General features: G+C 33.9%; 2 protein-coding genes and 2 non-coding genes across 9 annotated transcripts in view; 1 reads left to right on the top strand and 3 right to left on the bottom strand.

The window, feature by feature from the left end:
- Positions 1-3,651, bottom strand: part of LOC111625908 (septin-2-like) — a 9,571-nt gene extending 5,920 nt beyond the window's left edge. The window contains exons 1-7 of one of the 2 annotated variants that reach the window (XM_023369167.1): positions 3,527-3,651; positions 2,106-2,253; positions 1,893-2,006; positions 1,258-1,339; positions 1,008-1,148; positions 640-757; positions 55-144 (exon numbers count right to left, since the gene is read on the bottom strand). In XM_023369167.1, the coding sequence (XP_023224935.1) occupies positions 55-144; positions 640-757; positions 1,008-1,148; positions 1,258-1,339; positions 1,893-2,006; positions 2,106-2,241 (681 nt within the window). In that variant the 5' untranslated portion in view covers positions 2,242-2,253; positions 3,527-3,651. Of the gene's footprint in view, positions 1-54; positions 145-639; positions 758-1,007; positions 1,149-1,257; positions 1,340-1,892; positions 2,007-2,105; positions 2,257-3,526 lie in introns of both variants that reach the window. The other variant, XM_023369166.1, reaches the window with a different exon arrangement.
- Positions 3,652-5,362: 1,711 nt separating this feature from the next.
- On the bottom strand, positions 5,363-9,672 carry LOC111625910 (three-prime repair exonuclease 1-like). 5 transcript variants are annotated; one of them, XM_023369173.1, is made up of 4 exons: positions 9,596-9,672; positions 6,902-7,156; positions 5,848-6,395; positions 5,363-5,774 (listed from the first exon to the last, which is right to left on the bottom strand). In XM_023369173.1, the coding sequence occupies exons 2-4, from the start codon at positions 7,131-7,133 to the stop codon at positions 5,748-5,750; spliced, it is 807 nt and encodes a 268-aa protein (XP_023224941.1). In that variant the 5' UTR covers positions 7,134-7,156; positions 9,596-9,672; the 3' UTR covers positions 5,363-5,747. The 5 variants fall into 5 exon arrangements, with proteins under 5 accessions (XP_023224941.1, XP_023224936.1, XP_023224937.1 ...); XM_023369168.1 differs by having other exon boundaries at positions 5,363-6,395; XM_023369169.1 differs by having other exon boundaries at positions 5,363-6,395; positions 9,528-9,657.
- A 6,568-nt stretch (positions 9,673-16,240) lies between these two features.
- Trnas-gcu lies at positions 16,241-16,322 on the top strand. The gene has a single exon. It is a non-coding gene; the product is annotated as a tRNA-Ser (tRNA).
- Positions 16,323-17,859: 1,537 nt separating this feature from the next.
- Positions 17,860-17,943, bottom strand: Trnay-gua. The gene is given in 2 exon segments: positions 17,860-17,895; positions 17,907-17,943. It is a non-coding gene; the product is annotated as a tRNA-Tyr (tRNA).
- Positions 17,944-18,367: the final 424 nt, after the last annotated feature.

Consider the following 18,367-nt stretch of genomic DNA (forward strand, 5'->3'; position numbering starts at 1 on the left):
AATCTTGTTTAATTATCTGGTGAGACATATTTATAATGGAAATAAGATTCTTACATTCATCGAAGCATTTCTCTCCGCAACACTTTCGTCGTCTGTTGGAAATTGATAAATTTCAATTCCGTTGCTTACCAATTCGCTTATTATCTACAATACATCGATAATTAATTGTCAATAAAAAGTTACGTATTACATTTATATTTTAGTAAAAGTCAAGAAATTCATGAATTCTATAATTATATATTACGTTCTCCGGTGGATTTAATAATTAATAAATAATACGTCAAATAAGTCATTAACAAATACAATTATTTCAATCTGTTGTCGCGTCGAAGCTCTGCATTTTCTTCGTATAAAAAGTAATTAAAAATTACACAGAAACAATTAGCATTTTTAATTAATTCTCGATTCTACGAGACTGTTTTTTAGGGTCTATTAGGGTTTTGTTTATATACGGCAACCGGGCATTTGAGTCATACGCCCGGGAGGGATGGCTCCGGGGAGAACTTTCTACGGGGGAAACCTTAAGAAATTAGAGCCGATCTAAACTGGAAATCGTAATAAATTTTAAATTTCTTCGAAAATTCTTCAGTACTTTTAATGAAATATTTATTAATATTGTTCAAAGTTTAAAGAACGTACCTTGATTTTAAATTTTTGTAATTCGGTTTTTGAGACGATATCGGCTTTTGCTATTATAGGAATGATGTTGACTTTGCCGCTGAGTTCTTTCATGCACATCGCATCGACAGATTTTAACCTGAAAAATATAAATAAAATTCAAATAAGAAAAAATATAAATATTAGCAAAGTGATTGTTAATACCATTCGTATAATCAGAAAATATTTCATAATAATTTATATGACCACAACTGCCTTTCTCGTAATATAATTCCTTTGTGATAAATTTTACACGCGTGATTAATATCGTTAAACTTTAGTAACGAAAGGTAAAATTATCTTCCACTGTATTTTCCTAGAGTGAAGGAACAAACTTATAAACAACTCACCCGTGGCACGTGGGAACAATAAAATAAAGGCAGGCGTCGATGCGAGAATCGTGATAAGTATCCAAATTTCGTTTAATTTTCAATTCTTCTTGTAAATATGCCTCAAACTGAGCATCTATGTAATCGACAATTGGTTTATAACTGAAAATACATTGAAAATTAACTAATATTACAGACTCCAATTAATAATTAATATTGTTATTACTATAAACTATTCAGAAAAAAAATAACAACATTATTAAAGTTGTACCTGTGTTGTTTATTAATCTGATCTCCGTAACCAACTGTTTCCACCAAAGTTAATTTCAAGCACACGTCGGATTCTCGAAGCTCTACACAAATAACAATTGAGATTAAAACTCTGCAATTTCGTTCGAGATATTTGCTTTTATTTATTGTACTTATTATTAAATATAATCAGAAATGAATTTTGTACTAGATTAGGAACTACAAGTCGACCCCCCTATAACACTGTTGATTATTCCGTTTTATATGAATTCCACGTTGTACGAGTCACTTACATTTTACAAATACGTGAGCCGTTCACAGTCCGGCACACGTATTTGTAAAATCTAAGTGACTCGTAGAACATGCAATTCATATAAAACGGAATAATCAACAGTGTTATAGGGGGTCGACTGTATTTATAAATCTTTATAAAAATGGCTATAATTGGAATAAAAATATACAAATCGAGTAAAGTAGAAGCGGGGTAATCGTTGCGAATCTAAAATCAGCGGAATACCCAGGATTTTGAGAATCCGTACGCCTCTCAAAGAGGATTTGGAGGAACCGAGACACTCGCCCCCAGTTGTTTTTAGAAGAATGTTACGGGGATAGAAAAAAAGTAAAAAACAGAAAATTCAATCCACGATTTTAATTTACCGTAAGTTTTCGATCTTAATTTCACTCCCGGCAGATTGTGTGGACTTTCGGGAGACTCGAAAGAGGTGTTAAAAACAGTATCCATTAACGTCGATTTGCCGATACCCGTCTCGCCTAAAATTGGGATATTTAATTTGTAAATTTGACTATTAAGACATTAATTAATTTATTTAAGACCTACTCAAAAGGATATATTTCTTCATTTAAACTCACCGATACACAGTATGTTAAAAGTGAAGCCCCGATGGACGAACTTGTTGACCAGTTGATCGGGGAAAGCGTCAAATCCCACGTGTCCTTGTGGCTTCAATGTCCTTACATTTTCGCTTATTGGCTGGTGGACTCTCATTGTGTGTAGCGACTGCTTAATTTTCGGAAACAACAATGAGTATAAAACAATTAATACCACTAACCGACAATGCCACAAAAATTTTTACAGCGTATTATATAGAAAAAACATAGTTATAATTATTATGTGTTATGTTTATCGTGTCTTAGAAAATTTTACAAAAAAAAAAAAAATAATGCATTTTTATACGGAAGGAAGAATTTTCAATTAAAAGATTCATACTTGATCTTAGAGATAAATATTTATAATGTTAAATGACAAATGCGAGTATGGATTTGATATTCTATTCATTGGTTGCAACGAAGACCGGGTTAATTGATTATTCCGCTCTTTCAATTCCATCTAATTTCTCTCTCCTTTCTTTTCTTTTAAAATTCTTCCCTCCGTGGATGCAGAGTTCCTTTATAACGGTAGGTAGAGGAAAGGGTGCTCTCTACCTACTGTCACAGAAAATTTCTGATCATCCATCCGACTGGAAATCCTGGATCAATTCTGGGATCGAATACCGATTTCCTCCGAAGAATCGGCCACACGCAATTCGAGATCAAATCTCGAATTCCGTGCGGCCGAGTTCCGTCATCCAAGTCGTTATTTTACTAAAAGGATTATTCGAGAAGATGCAGACTCCGCTTCGAAGGAGAATCGCTGCAGAATCCTCTATACCTGCCGAACGGTTACCGAAGCAACCAATTTATACATTAATATTTTGATCCATTTATACCTCGTTTAATTTTAACGCCACGCATAAAGTCCATCTTATAAAATATCGATTATTATTATTATTATTAAAGATCTTTCTTAAAAATAAAATAATTTATAAATTGCGGAATAAAAAACATGGACGAACTGAAAAAATTTTTTAGTCCGAAACGTTTTCTGGAACGTCGCCCCGATGCGTCGTGAATGTGTTCCACGTCCTAAATAAAATAAAATGCCATTGCTGCGAAGAAAAATCAAAAATAGGGGGAAAAAATTAAATACCGTAATTGCGAATAATTACATTCATTTTAACAGGAAAGTGAAATTAATTTAATATGCAATAAATAAAATTGAAAAATTAATTATGTCAGTACAGTAGTCTATTTATGTATTTAGGAAAATTAAATACCCGTTCGCTTTTTGTTGTTTATTATTATTTTAAATTAATTCTTAAAGAAATTTTTAGCACTAAAATAATTCCTTCGGCATATTTACTGCTATAACGCTATTAGAATTTCGTGTTGGCTACCGAGACATTCAATTGTTAATAATAAAGATTATTTTGCCATTCGGTTGAAATACTTACGCTTCTACTCTGCAAATCGCTCAGTTTTCTGTGAAAATTTTGTTAAATTAGGCAAAAAGAGAAGATATTTTTCGAACCGACGAAGCTTTAGAAGATTCGAATTTATTTCGAAGAACGTTAAGTCGCTCGCTGATCGCCCGAAACGTTCGAAAGATTTCAAATAATGTAAAGAAAATGAACTTCGACTCTGTTTTAAACGCCAATCTATAACAAAAATCTGAAAATATACCAAATGACGTAGGTAGTATTTATATGAAAAATGTTATTTTAACTATGTACTGATTAATGCCACGATTATTTTTCAATTGCAATTGGCAACACTTATTGAAAATAAGTTACAGTCGACCCCCTATAACACTGTTGATTTTTCCGTTTTATATGAATTCCATGTTGTACGAGTCATTTAGATTTTACAAATACGTGTTCCGGGCTGTGAACGGCTCACGTATTTGTAATATCTAAGTGACTCGTACAACATGGAATTCTTATAAAACGGAATTATCAACAGTGTTATAGGGGGGTCGACTGTATTTATTCACCGGTATATAAAATTACGTGTCCCGACTGACTGGGCTCTTGGCGCGAAATTCAACCGCCATCTTGGTGTGCTCATTTCGTTCCTCGATTTCAGTGATTTAAATTAATCAATCTCGAGAAGGAGGTTAGTTAGATGACAAGCACGACCCTATTGAAGGTCGTTATTTAAAGGAAAAGTATAAAGTACAAGGGCTAGCCACTACTAATTTGAGGTGGAGAGCACACATTTTAAATTAAATAAATTAAAAACATAATTAAAAATTGCAGCCTGCCATTGTGACGACGTCACAATAAATAGTAAAAGTTTATCCTCCCATATTATAATAAATTAGATTGTATAGCCATACACGTCACTGTGTGATCTGTGTTGTTATATGATCCAACTTGTATTACATAGTCTGAAAGTAAAAAATCAAACAGAGGTTTTATATCTTAATTAACTCACAGTATATCTACACAGTAAGCAGAAATTTAGGTCGCATTGTACGTTATTCCAGAATCTATTCTAAATTAATTAGTTTTCAATTAAATATTTTATTGCAGTTAGCACATATTACAATCAAATAATAATTTACTTCTAGTGACAAAAATATAAAAATTACAACGTTTACCTTATATTCAATTTAGAATCAGCTTATTGATATATTGATATCTACAAATTCACTCACACAGCTTTGTTTGATGTTAAATATTTCTGCATTTACATGAATTCTAAAATAAATACAATAAAAAATAATACCACAATTTAAAAATGTATGAAAATGCTTCACATTGGTCACTAACTGCAATTCAAAAATTGTAAGTGGACATATAAACAGTTACAGATAGAAAATTTTTTAAAAGAATTATTCTAGTTATTTTGAAGCAAATTCATCATTCATTTAAAATAAAACATTAAAAGTAATTTTTCTAAATAAATAAAAAATAATAATTCGATTTATTAGGACAGATCTTTTATATATTATTGTTTATTATTATTACAGTAGAGTCTCGAAAACTCGGCCTAATGTGGACTGAAGGGTGGCCGAGTTTGTGAAAATGCCGGGTTATCGGAAATGGGGTTAAAAAAGGATAAGTATGCATGTTTCTTCAGAAAATACTGTACTGTACTTGTATGTATTGTTTGCTTGAGAATACAACAGACAATAAACTGCCCAAATACCCTTAAACAAAGGAAAAGTACATACTTTATGAAGGCATAGAGCCTTTACTACATGAAAATAAAAATTAATGAATACACTGTGTACAGTAATTTACCTGATNCCGACCGTAATTGCTGCTAGATTGTCCGCTACTCCCGTAGTGGTCTTCTAATAATCAAAACTCGGGATCACCAAGCCGCAGAGGCGGCTCTTCGTATTCTCGATATTGCCGGGAGTCTCGTAAAAAACACTCGTAAAAAAAGGTTTTTCGTGGATTGTTATAAAAATATAAAGTTATGATTAAAAAAAAAAGCTGAAGCATGCAATTACAAAAAATAATTCAATAATGAATTTTTTTTATATAACTAAAAGCAATTCATTGCACATTCTTGCATTATTATTCAATGTGTATTACCTATATTTCTATGTATAATGACTAAAAATTATCTTAAATTATTACCATAATGGGTTTATATTTTCAAATGGGACTTTCTTTTCTTCCATCCATGTCAGAAACTGATCATTTATTTTCTTTGCCATTTTTAACAGAGCCAAAGCGTCACCTTCGGCTGCATGTGAATCGGGTTGAGGACAATTAAAAAAATATTCGTACAGGCTGCTTAATTTGTAAGACATTTTTACCTTTGTTTTTGATGGAGTTTTTTTATCAACAGAAGTATTCTGTTTAACATCTGGATAATTAGTAAGTAGCTGTTTTCTGACTGAACGTTCTGTTTTACATAATTTCTGATCCTCCGAGATTTGTCGCATGTCTGCAGATTTTTTACATATTTCATTAGATGGAGTTCTTTTGAGAAAGTCTATATTATCTTTAACAATATTGTCATCTTTGTCATTGTTACATTTATTATCCAAATGTACATTTGTAAGAGCATCAGTAAGATATTCAATTTGATTTGATTCTTCATTCCTTGCTGAAGGAGATTCAATTTTAATGTGTATTTTAGAAAGAATGGACCTGAAGGCAGGTAAGGTGTCTGCACAAAACATGAATCCAGAAATATCCATTTCAGAATTGTTAAATTCTGCTCTTAAAAGAGGAAAATCAAATCTATTACCATTATGAGCTAAAATACAAATAGGTTTATTTAATCTTTTAAGGAATAATTTTATTAATTCAGCACTGTTTATAAATGTTTCTTGAAACTGAAGTAATGAATCGGTTAAACCTGAAATTATATAAAATGTAAGTGTTATAAATTCAATTACTCAAAACTGGAAATATGTTAATAAACACTGCACAAGTAACCAATATCCAGAAAGAAGAAATTACAAGAAAGCAAATGTTTTTCAGCCATGTTTAATGGGCATTGTCAGGCTAACTACTTGCATTCTTAGAATTTCTTCTTGCTGGATAATAGTTATTTGTGCAGTGTTTAGAAGTGTTATATTTACAAAATTTTTCAATATAACTATATAAAAATTTGGAAAACTTCTTTTAAACTCCAAAGCGTTCCGAGTTTAAAAGACATCTATGACACTAGCAGAAAGATATGAAATGATATTCTACAAAAACATAGAGGAAGCAGGATAATTTGGAAAATTATCAAATATTAACAATTATGCTAAAAATCTAGTTGTAATCAATAAACTCAATTACAACTGGAGATTTGGAGTATAATTAATGTGGTGATCGTTATAACTTACTAATGTACTGTACTTGCTAATACGTTACCTGTCAATTTTTCAGCACCGGATGAAATACGACAACTTGGTCTAAAGAAGAGGTTTAATTTATTAATGACACGAATGTTTTCATTATTGCTTTCAAATTCTCTTCTGTCAACAGCTAGAAGTGATAATTCTGTGATTTGTACATTTCTTTTGCCTATCAAATGTGAAAGTCCAGTAGTTTCAGTATCAAAAAATACCAGAGTCTGTATCTTCACGTCACCTGCTGAAGCCATCTTCGTTACAAATTCTTAACACACTGAAAAATATAAACTGTTTTCAATTTTATATACAGGAAGATTATTTTTATTATTCAAGACAGCTATATAATGGGAAAGTCAAAGTTTAGAAAAATAATATTTAAACTGGATAGAAATTTTTAGTCATATACTAAATAATCATTTAAATGTAACTATATTGAATACTAAATATTCTTGTTTTTCCTGTTTACTAAGTATCAGCTGATTTATTATATTTAAAACTGCATGAAACAAAAGGCTTAGAGCAGTGGTTATCATATGTTTTGTACTACCACCAATGTTCCCTCTAAGCTGCGCGGCCGCGCACTGCTCAAATTGTTGCCGCGCACGAGAATTTATGTGCCGCGCAGGCGAGTATGCACACTCTGTCTGCAACATGATTATTTCTACGTATATTTCGATTAAACACATTAAATCATTGACAAGAGATAATAATTTGTATAAAAGTATGTGTTTAAATGAATTTTAATCTCTACTTTATAATTAGTTATTTTAATTTTTATAGAAAAAAATAAGATTTTGTATATATATGCTCAGAAATTTTTTCTTGCTCAGAGAAATGTATGTTCCGCTCATCGACAAAAAAAATTAGAGGGAACATTGACTACCACCTCTTTTCATTGCATATATTTCATTAGAACTCCCATAAAATCAGTCACTGTACACTGAAAATTAACATTAATAAAAACTTTATAAACAAACTCAAGGCCAGTGATTCTTGATTCTCAACTTTTCAAATCCTTTAAGAATCAGTCTTACACAAGGTGAAAGCAGCATCTTCTATTCAATAAGAAAGATATATAGGTTTATATTTTTAAGAAATTACCAATGATGACCAATTGCTTACTTTCCAGGAATGCAAAAACATTACTATTCCTTCACTACACTTTGTCACTTCAATTGCAATTAGTGGACTGCAATTTTTTGATTGCAGGCCTATACATTCCCACTCAATCTAACCGTCTTTCATTAATCTTGTGAACAGAGTTGGATTAACATCAAGACCAGATATGGAAAGCTTAGTATGACAAGCATATATGTATATTATTGAAAGCTTAGTAAGCAGATATGTTTATTATTGTGATACCAACACAACAATATACATCCAATTTTTATTAAATAGTATTTGCTCAAGATCATTTATTAGAGTTAAATTTGTTTTGGAAAAAATAAATAACAATATTTTTAAGTATCTAAGTTTCTAAAATTCAACAGTATTATACAAATAAGACAAGCTATGCTCTGTAAAATATGTAATCTGGATATCATATACAGATGAACAGAATACTTTGCTCACTAAATGCTTCCTAGTTCTGGAGCACATTAAACTGCCGGGGTTGCTATTAGAATAATTGTTAATTATACGTGTAACATATGAACATCATTACTGAATTTAGTTTTATGTAGCAACATTTAATCTTTATCAGACCATCAGAAGTCAGAGAACACAAAAAAGACAGGCATTCAAACAAAGTTATGTTGGAATGTTTTTGAATAGACATTCCAACATAACTTTGTTAAGTATTTAGTGGAAGCCCTTACTTCCCAGTTCTCAAATTTTCTATAAGAATCCATCCTATTGTATACGAACAAAAGTTAAAGGAGTAGCAAGTTTTTCTGGCGAAAGTTCTCCATCAACTATGCCTTTCACCAATCACAACAACCATCAGTACAAAGGAAAGCAGATATAAAAGGCCAGCAGACCTCCACAGACACTTGGTTAGTTACTATAGTTTAACTTTAATTGAAACAATCAAATCAATTCTTGCCAATTTATTACACTTATAATGCAAATATTCCTGTATATTTCTTTCATCAAATAAACGTCTCGCAACAAGTATACTAATAAATACTTTATTAAGATGGACAGATATAAAATATCATTTTCTCTGGTGTCAGACTGTGCCACATAATGCCAATCACAGCAAAAAATATCAAGAAATCTAACGGCGACCAATGTGACTTACACATTTGAAATCTATTTAAATAATGTAGCACACACGTTTTGCGCGATTACATCTTACCAATTAAAAATACAAGCAATTGAAAAACTTAAGTAATTACATGTTGTAAGACACGCTACCATCATTTCGACGCCATGTTAGTGAGGAAGTTGTACTACCGGGAAAGCACGGTTTCGTCAATAATATATTACGTTTTCATTACTTTCTACGATTGTTGGGAATTATTGTAAACGTAATGTACATTCTCTTAACGTAGGCAAACAAATTTTAGAGTCAACGCACGTTGTAAGTAGTCGCGCTCCCGTTTCAAACATGGCGTCCAAATGATGGTTTCATTTGTTTAACATACATATCGTTTTCAGTTATAAAAGACATAAAGCTATTCAAAATAAAACAATTTACATACATTAGGTTCAAATCGGACACAATTATAATTTCTTATCATATATTTGAGGCTAAACGTCACACACTTACTTCGTGTACTTTACAGTACGTCACGTGAAACGCGCATTACTAAAACAGCTGGAACAAAGTCGGTTGGACCGAAACCGAAACCGAAAGTTTCGAGTGTTGCCAGCTTTACAGTTAATGGTCAAAACAATTTCTTTTGTTATGCTCGAAATTAAATACGAAGAATACACGTGATAACCGTGAATTATTTATAATATAGGCTTACAATAACAATTAAAAATGCGTTTTGCAAAAAAATATGCAATAATAAAAATTGCATATTGAAGATATCAAACATTATCAACATAATAAATAGTGAAAATTCGCCCAGAAACCAATTTAAGATCGCCGGTGTCGTATATAGAATGTCATGTACTGTACATGTGGAAGCCCAAATTATTACATTGGAGAAACCGGAAGAAGATTGGAATTGAGAGTAAAGGAACATGAGGCGGCCATTAGACTGAGAAGAACGGAATCAGCATGGTTTTTACATTGTAGAGAATTTAATTGTAATATAAATATAAAAAATACTAAAATATTGTATAAAATAGAAAATAATTTAGAAAGGAAAATTATAGAACATTTTTGTATCGCCGAACATGTAAATTTGCTTAATTTCAATGCTGGAATGATTGTTAATGCATGCTGAAAACGGCTGTTAGGTATAAAACGTAACCAACGAATAACATCTTGATGTATCCACTGAGGAGGCCTAAATGGCGAAATGCATATGGATAAATTTAATAAAGTGATGATATCTTTTTGCCATTTGTTTGTCTTGTTTTGGCTCATAGAATCCTCGAAGTCGGAAATAGAAGGAGTATAATTTTTACTTGTTTTTTAACTAACAATTTTTATTTTTAGTGTATTAATATTATCACCGATCCCATTGGTTTTAATAATTGAATTTATATTCTTTACTAATTTCACGTGCATTATGATCTATTCATTATTATTCGCGGAGTTAGACCTTATCTTAAAAGTAGAAGGAAGCATTTTAGCGTGTGTCCTCTTAACGGGATGTATCGTTGTGTCTTTTCTTCTTTCGAAAGCTTCGTCAATGCTAAAGTTTCTGAGAATATTATATTACTTGTAAAACGTAGCGTATTTAATAATTAAAGCTATGGTTTAATTAATTAACGTCAGGTAGATAATAAGGACTTATCACACCAGTGATAATAACCACAAACACCCAGGTATCAATGGAGTACATTTAATAAAAACATGAAGATCGATTACATCAGCAATTAACATGAAATAACCAAAATGCATTTCGGACTAGCGAAATAATCCCTCTTCAGTTGGTGTATATATATAAAAAAAGGCTATAATGTTTAAAATTACACAAGACAAAAAACCGTTACAAAGTATGATCATTGAACAATAAATGGGTGTAAAGAAGACAGGCTTAAAGGCGGCTTCCGAATGTTACACGGCAGCTTGGCGTAAGGGTTACTATTATAAACAGTATTAAAATTAGCGGAATAATAAGGTAATTGTTTTACAAAATAAGTTATATCTTGATACCATAACAGTAGTAAGGTGAAGTTTGAAGGTGGTAAGGATGCAGAGCAGTTACGAGGGAGGTGTGGTACAGGCAACATGTGGAGAACGAGTGTTGACTAACATCTTAATGGCAAACCTTCATTCCATTACCTCTTTAAACCGGATGTCAGTGTTAAGTCTATAGATTTCATCATTTAATAGATGAGGGTCTGTGCTCAGATATCGACCGGGATCTATACACACACCGAAATCTTAATTAACACCACGAATGCAATTAATTGGAGTAAATTCTATAATATTACGTCATTGTCATTTTTGATTTATACGATTATCTTTTATGCAGTTATACAGCGATTTTATTGGAATCGACGAGATTGCGGCAGCGAATCTTCAATTGCAATTCAAATTCAAGCTTCGTTATCGTATTTTTTAGTATTAAAATGTTTTATATTTTGTAAATATATTTTCAGATTTTGAATTTTATGAAACGATTCGGCATTTCTGTCGTGGGTTTCTTCTTCGTAAAAAAGAATTTTACTATTAAAGTTTGGGAAAGTTCTTATAAATTACACTTGGACATTGAAATTTAAACCTAACGTTTCATTGTTATAACACAATTTTGCTTAAATATTATTTCATTAGCATATTTCTCTATTGTATTCAAATGAAATATAATTATTATTTCCCTTGGTGTTTCACGTGGTTCGATTTTCTCGACGCTTAAGAATGTAAATAAAAAGAAATTGTGTGTGTCAATATCGACTACTACAGAAAATCCTTTCAACACTTCTCTCTTATAACCGTTCAATACAATTTTATAAAAGTTTATGATAATTATGTAAATTTCATAATGTAATATACTTTAAACGAGCAATTATTTATTGACATGGCTACAAATTTTACTCTTTGCCTTAATATTTCTACAATTTCTACATTTCACATCACTGGACTTGGTCTCCTTTGCAACTTTGTCCTCCATATTTCACAGCAAATAACACTTTGATAATTCTTTTCTTTTTTGCAAAACTCGGCTTACTAATAATAGTAATAATAATCTGTTTGGTTAATAAGAAAGGTTTTACATTAAAATTATAAACGGTTAAATACGCCCACCAGCGGGTTACACGCACTGGCCTTTATTCGTTATATATATAACTAAAGAAGTATTACAAACTTACAATATTTCTACTGTAACATTTATTAAAAAGGACAAGTATTATTGTAATGTCACACCAGTACATCCCACAATATTAATTATGTTGTATTATCTGATACTAATGTAAATCTATGGCCATTCCATCCGAGATATTTATTAATTTTTCAATAAAATGTTCTTTAAATTTTCTTATACTCCATACATTATGTAGTATTTCAATGTTATTATACAATAATAACTTTATGAATGTTGAAATTTTGGTGAATTTAATGATATTAATTAATTTTTCAAATGTTTTTCACCAATATAGATTCTAGGGTTATTACAATTGCATTCAACTTTATATACTGTCTTTTCTTTCTTAAAATTATTATATTAAACTATTTTAATATACAGTAAGACCCCGCTTAACGCTGATTTAATATAACATGGCACTTCATTAATTCGTATATAATACGATTATTTTCAAACACGAACCAATTGGCAAAAGGTGGCATTTCGTACTTTCCTTAAATCTGTTTTGTGCAATTTTGAAAAAAGTACGAGGTCTGTTGAAAAAGTATCGGACCTTTGGTCGGCAAAAACAAATTTATTGATTTTGAGGTACAAAACCCTAATCCCCTTCAAAGTAGTCTCCTTGGTAATGTATACATTTTTCCCAGCATACCTGCCATTGCTGGAAACACTGCTGGAACGCATATTTTGGAATGGCCATCAGCCGGTCCGTCGGATTACGCACGATGTTGTCTCTCGACTAAATTCGGGTTCTTTTTAGTGGCATTTTCAGCTTGAGAAATAGCCAAAGGTCACACTGAGCCATGTGGGGAGAGTGCGGAGCGTGACGAACCACAGGAGTATTGTGTTTGGCGACGAAAGCCCGAATCAGATGTCAAAATGGGCGGATGCGTTATCACGATGGAGCTGCCAAGTTTTGATCGACCACAGATCCGGTCGTTTGCGTCATACTGTATCGGAAAGACGACGAAGGACCTCCTGGTAGTACTCCTTTGCGATGGTTTGGCCTTGTGGTGCGTACTCACAACACACCACTCCACGAGAGTCGAAAAAACTGTCAACATGATTTTTGATATTGCTGCGGACCTGCCGCGCCTTTTTTGGCCTCGAGGATCGTCCCCGAAAGCCTGCTGAATCTTGCGAATGGTTTACGCTTGGGTATCGCCAACGTTTTTGGCAAAATTTGATGTAATATCACTGCTCACGTTGTTCAGTCATTTTCCAGCTTAGTGGAATCCGACGAGAGCGCTCTACATGACATCACTCATAGGCCGATTGCCAACGACTGACGCTTCCTGCAGGCGGGAAAAAATTCAGAGCTGTGCATGACTGTCCCCTCCACAACTCCACCGAAGGAGGCCTCTCGCGCATCATTGGTTTACGCGGAAAGAAAACAGACCTTGTATAACATCATGGTTGCCATATGAAATATCGACTTGGCTTGACAAGAATTAACTGATAAATGCATGAACGAAATGTGGAAGAAGTTGTGGCTGAAGGTATCCAAGAATTCTCATCGAGAAGAGCCTATCGCTGTATCTTTAGGTTGACAAAATGGTTAACTTAATCGATACAGGAGATGTAGACGAGCAGGATATCGGGGAGTTACTGCAGGTTTCTGGTAAGAGCCTTACCAACAATAATTTCAAGAACTAGCAGAACAAGGAATTCATGTAGAACTTGAAAATAGATATTCTGAAACGAAGAACGCAAAGAACTTACTACACATTTCTTTAGTAAAAGTTTGGTAACGATAACCGAAACCATTGATCAAATTGTAGCGAATGATTCAGATTTTGAAAGGGGTGCAAGAGCAAAACGAGGTGTTTTTCATGTGATCTTCCGCTACCGACATTTGCTTATGGAAAGAAAAAAAAGCGACAAATGAAACTACACGAGTTTATCGCGAAAAACAAGAATTTCAGATAAGCTTTTCTGAAATTCTTGAAATGAAATTTACATTTTACAAAAAATAAACTTTACATTTTTGTGTGCATATGTTTACGTGTTATTTAACATACAGTAGACCCCTTATAACGCGGGTTCATATAATGCGGATTCGTATATCGCGGCGAAAAAATTGCGACCGTATTCGTATAAAGACACTAAAAGAGACTCGTAAAATGCGGTAAATCGTCATCGCCGACTCGTGTCGCGACAGGATTGGTCGAATCTGGACCAATAGTGGATGAGCAGCCGAACTACTTACACGCTACGGAGAGTTTAGGCGGGTAAGTTGAGTTTACTATCGTCTGTACAGTATATAAATTAGGTACTGTAAATCTAATACAGTACTGTAATTTTATACATTTCCTGTGAAAAAAAACATTTCTTATTTAACGGCCATAAAAATTATTTCTATTAATGATGTCTCCAAAGTTCAGCGAATTTTTTGCAGACAAATAACTTATCAGAAAAAGCGCGTTTGCCGTTCGATGCGCTGCTCCGCGATGAAAACAAACTTAAGCAATGGCATCGTCGAACGGTGCACACTCGGTAAGTAATCCTACAATTTTTTGTTCATAGCATAGTTTATACGGATTATTCCCAAAAAAATTATACGTGTTTTGGATATGTTGAGTCAAATTAGTCTAGAATCGATTAATTTTATGGAAGAAAAACTTTCAATCAGCCGTAGTTCGTAAACTGCACACGTGTCGGGCTGTGATTGGCTCATGTATTTAAGGATTCCTACAACGCGAAATTCTTTTAAAGTGGAACGTATCTACCGCGTTATAGGGGGTCGATTGTATATTATTATGCATATAACACAACATTCTAGGTCAGCGTTTTTCAACTTGGAGTCGCGAAACAATAATGAAATCGTTTTATGAGAAAAAAATCATTTATTATAAACTTATAAACATTTTACTTACAATAAGTACACATGTAAAGAAAAGAAATTAATGTGATGGTTGCATTTGTTTTTCATTTAAAATTTTTTCCATACGTGGATCTACGTTAGAAACACACAAAAGCAAATTGTTTTCGAGTGATAAAAGACGATTCCTGTATTTAGGTTTTTTCGCAACCATAGACGAAAAACCTTTTTCACAGAGATAAGACGTGGCGAAAGGGATTAATATTTTTAATGCTTCTGTGACTAAATTTCGATATTTATGTCGACGAGCAAGCCAAAACGTATTTAAATCTTCAGATGTAAATTGCAGTTGCAGCGTTTTGTCGGCAGACATTTCGATGAGCTGGTCGTGAATCTCAACTGGTAACTTAGCAGCGACAACAACATTTTTACTAAACGAATTCAGTCAGTACCCATCTCTTCGAGAAATCATTTTTATCTTTCGGGAAATACTTCGTCAACTGAGTTTTTAGCTCACGCAAATGCATCTTCATGCAATCTAAACTGTGGTGAATAATAGTGTCTTGTTCATTCAAATTTTTCTCAATATAATCCGAAGTGAGTGGGAACATATCCAAATTTTTGCTTGGAAGGCGAATAATCCAGATATCAAGCTTCTTAATGAACGCATGAAATTTGTCTGTCATTAATAAAATGTTTTATCACGTCCTTGTAAATTCACATTCAAGTCGTTTAAATGCGAAAATACATTAACTAAGTAAGCCAACAACAGCATACACTCATTATTCTATAAAAACAATGAGAATGGCGTTTGTTTATCCTGGAAAATATTATTAATTCATCTCGCAATTCTAATACAGTACCCGGGTTAGCACTTTCCCTCGCGATAACCATCTAACTTCTATACGGAAAAGAAGAGATTTTTTATTTTCGCCCATTTCATCGCATAGTTTAGCAAACAGGCTATTCTGTAACGGTCGGCTTTTAATAAATTTAGCCAACTTTACAGATTCACAAAGAATTTGATTGAGATTTTTCGCCATATTTTTTGTGACAAGAACACGTCTGTGAAGGAAGCAGTGCTTCCATTCCGCCCTTGGTATAAGACGAGCTCTTAATATTTTCATTAACGAAAATGCATGTGTCGAAACATAGGGTAGTGTTTCGGGACAAGGTGGCCGAGCGGTTAAGGCGATGGACTGCTAAACCGTTGCGTTTTACCCGCGTGGGTTCGAATTCCACCTTCGTCGATAATGCGTCTTTTTTTTAGGCTGGGATTGGTGTTACAACGTCAAACGCACGCGAAAAAAAATCGGATTGTAATATTTTTCTTTAGCCTTGCAATTTTCCTATTCTTACTTAAAACGTTAACGATTATCCGATGGGACAGTTAAACTTTCACCTTTCGTAAATAAACACCGAGCAAAACTTAACAAGTGCCTGTACGACAGTCTCGCGAATACTATAAAAAATTTATTGTCAGAAAGGTAGACAAAAAGCTGGAATTACTAGGGAGAGTTTCAAAATTCGGAGAAATATTAATACTATACGATCGGTATCGGGTTAAGCGTCGATGTTGACGTCTCCTGCGCTCCGAAAGGTTTCGAATTGTTACCTGAAGACAAGGGAAAATCCATCGGTATTCATTATTTTCCGTCGATTCTTTTCATGTTTGTTCAGTAAAGTGTTCGTTGTCCGATCATAAAAATCTTTCGCGAAAGTGTTCGTTATCCGATTTGTTCGCTATCCGAACTGTTCGTTAACCGACCACCCACTGTATTATTGAATAATGGCTGCTATTGGAAAAATCATACTTACCTACGTTATAAAATAATTAACGTGCGCTTTCACAACTTGTAAATTTTCATTCCTGAAAGACAGACAATATGTAAACCGCGGAAAACGCTATGTTGTAAACATCCTGTTTTTACTGTGTGACGGCGCGCACTCCAGCCGAGTTATAGCAACATGTTCCGCAAGAATTTTTAAACGGATTCTGTGCGTGTCCAGCTACAATTAATTAACACTTCGCGGGCCATTTGAACGATAGGAAAAGCTTCGATACGAGACGTCCCTGTGGCCTAATGGATAAGGCATCGGTCTCCTAAACGGGGATTGCGTGTTCGAGTCCCGCCAGGGATACGTTTTTTTGCAACTGGCGCCAACTAAATTTTTACACCGCTCATGCCTTTTATTTCTCATTCCGAAACTGAAATGCCGACAGATTTTCAGTTACGTTAAATTTTCGCTCGTGCGTTTGTAATGTGCAATGCTAATAAAGCACGGACAGAACGGAACACGCTGTAACGCAATCTTGACCGTTACTTCCTCAACGACTTGACATGCTCGGAAACCAAACTTCCACCTGTTCTTTCTTCCTGGTTGATCGAACGTACATACTTGAACACAGGTGTGTGAATAATACGCTATTTCGTTTCATCTATTAATTTTTTCTCCAGGCGTTTCTTGGCTACGCAGCTCGGAACGCTGTCAGCTCTTTCACGCCTTCAAATCTTCGAAATTATGTCAGCCGAGTTGAACAAATGCTTTGGTGAAAACAATTACAGCGCGCAAAAGTGCAATTGCTCGTTACAGCTTTTCTTTAAATTCTGCGCAAAATCGAGAACTGTAGCCTTCGATCGTGACGTCTGCAATGAAAAAATGAAAACTGAATTCTCACAAAACGAGTATTTTGGCATAGGCGTGTTCTCGAAACGACATGTATAGCGAGAGTGCGAATTGGTTCTCGTAAGTTTTGACGCCGAACGTGGAAAAAAAACAATCACGTCGGTCGAGGCGGAATTGAACTACCGACCTACGGATAGCTATAACCACTACAGTCCACCGCTCTACCAGCTGAGCTATCGACGGAATGAACACAACATGTGCGAATTGATAACAAGTGCTTTGCTTCGCCCAATTCGTTTCTTTCACCCTTTTTAGTTGCACGTTAGGGCTTGTATTACACCGATTTGTCTGCCTGTGCGCAGTTGCAGAACTAACCGGCGCGATTTCAGCTGGTTCGTAGCGGTACGCTGGCTTTCCAGTAAGGTAAGTACGCTGGTCCAGTAAGGTAGAAAGCCATATCACTACAGACAAGAAGACGTCACATCGCCCGAGTCGAAATCAAAGTTTTCGGTGTTCGGAGACGAAATACTTACGCTGTGAGACAGTGTCCCGTGTTAGCGACAACGCCATCACCCGATCACTCGCCACGCCACTGAAGCCAATATTACGTGTGCAACTGTTGTTGCCAAGCGTTGTGGAGTGATTGGCGAAAAAGCATGTATCGAAA

Source organism: Centruroides sculpturatus, unplaced genomic scaffold (genome assembly GCF_000671375.1).
Source record: "Centruroides sculpturatus isolate CEXI.00-Female unplaced genomic scaffold, Cexi_2.0 scaffold452, whole genome shotgun sequence".
Classification (NCBI taxonomy): Eukaryota; Metazoa; Arthropoda; class Arachnida; order Scorpiones; family Buthidae; genus Centruroides; species Centruroides sculpturatus.

What these genes read in the sequence shown, in the direction of transcription:
- LOC111625910 (XM_023369168.1), bottom strand. Translation starts at nt 7,133, where the DNA reads ATGGCTTCAGCAGGTGACGTGAAGATACAGACTCTGGTATTTTTTGAT. An exon ending in CGGTGCTGAAAAATTGACAG is followed by an intron (nt 6,396 to 6,901) that starts GTAACGTATTAG and finishes ATATAATTTCAG; the next exon opens with GTTTAACCGATTCATTACTT.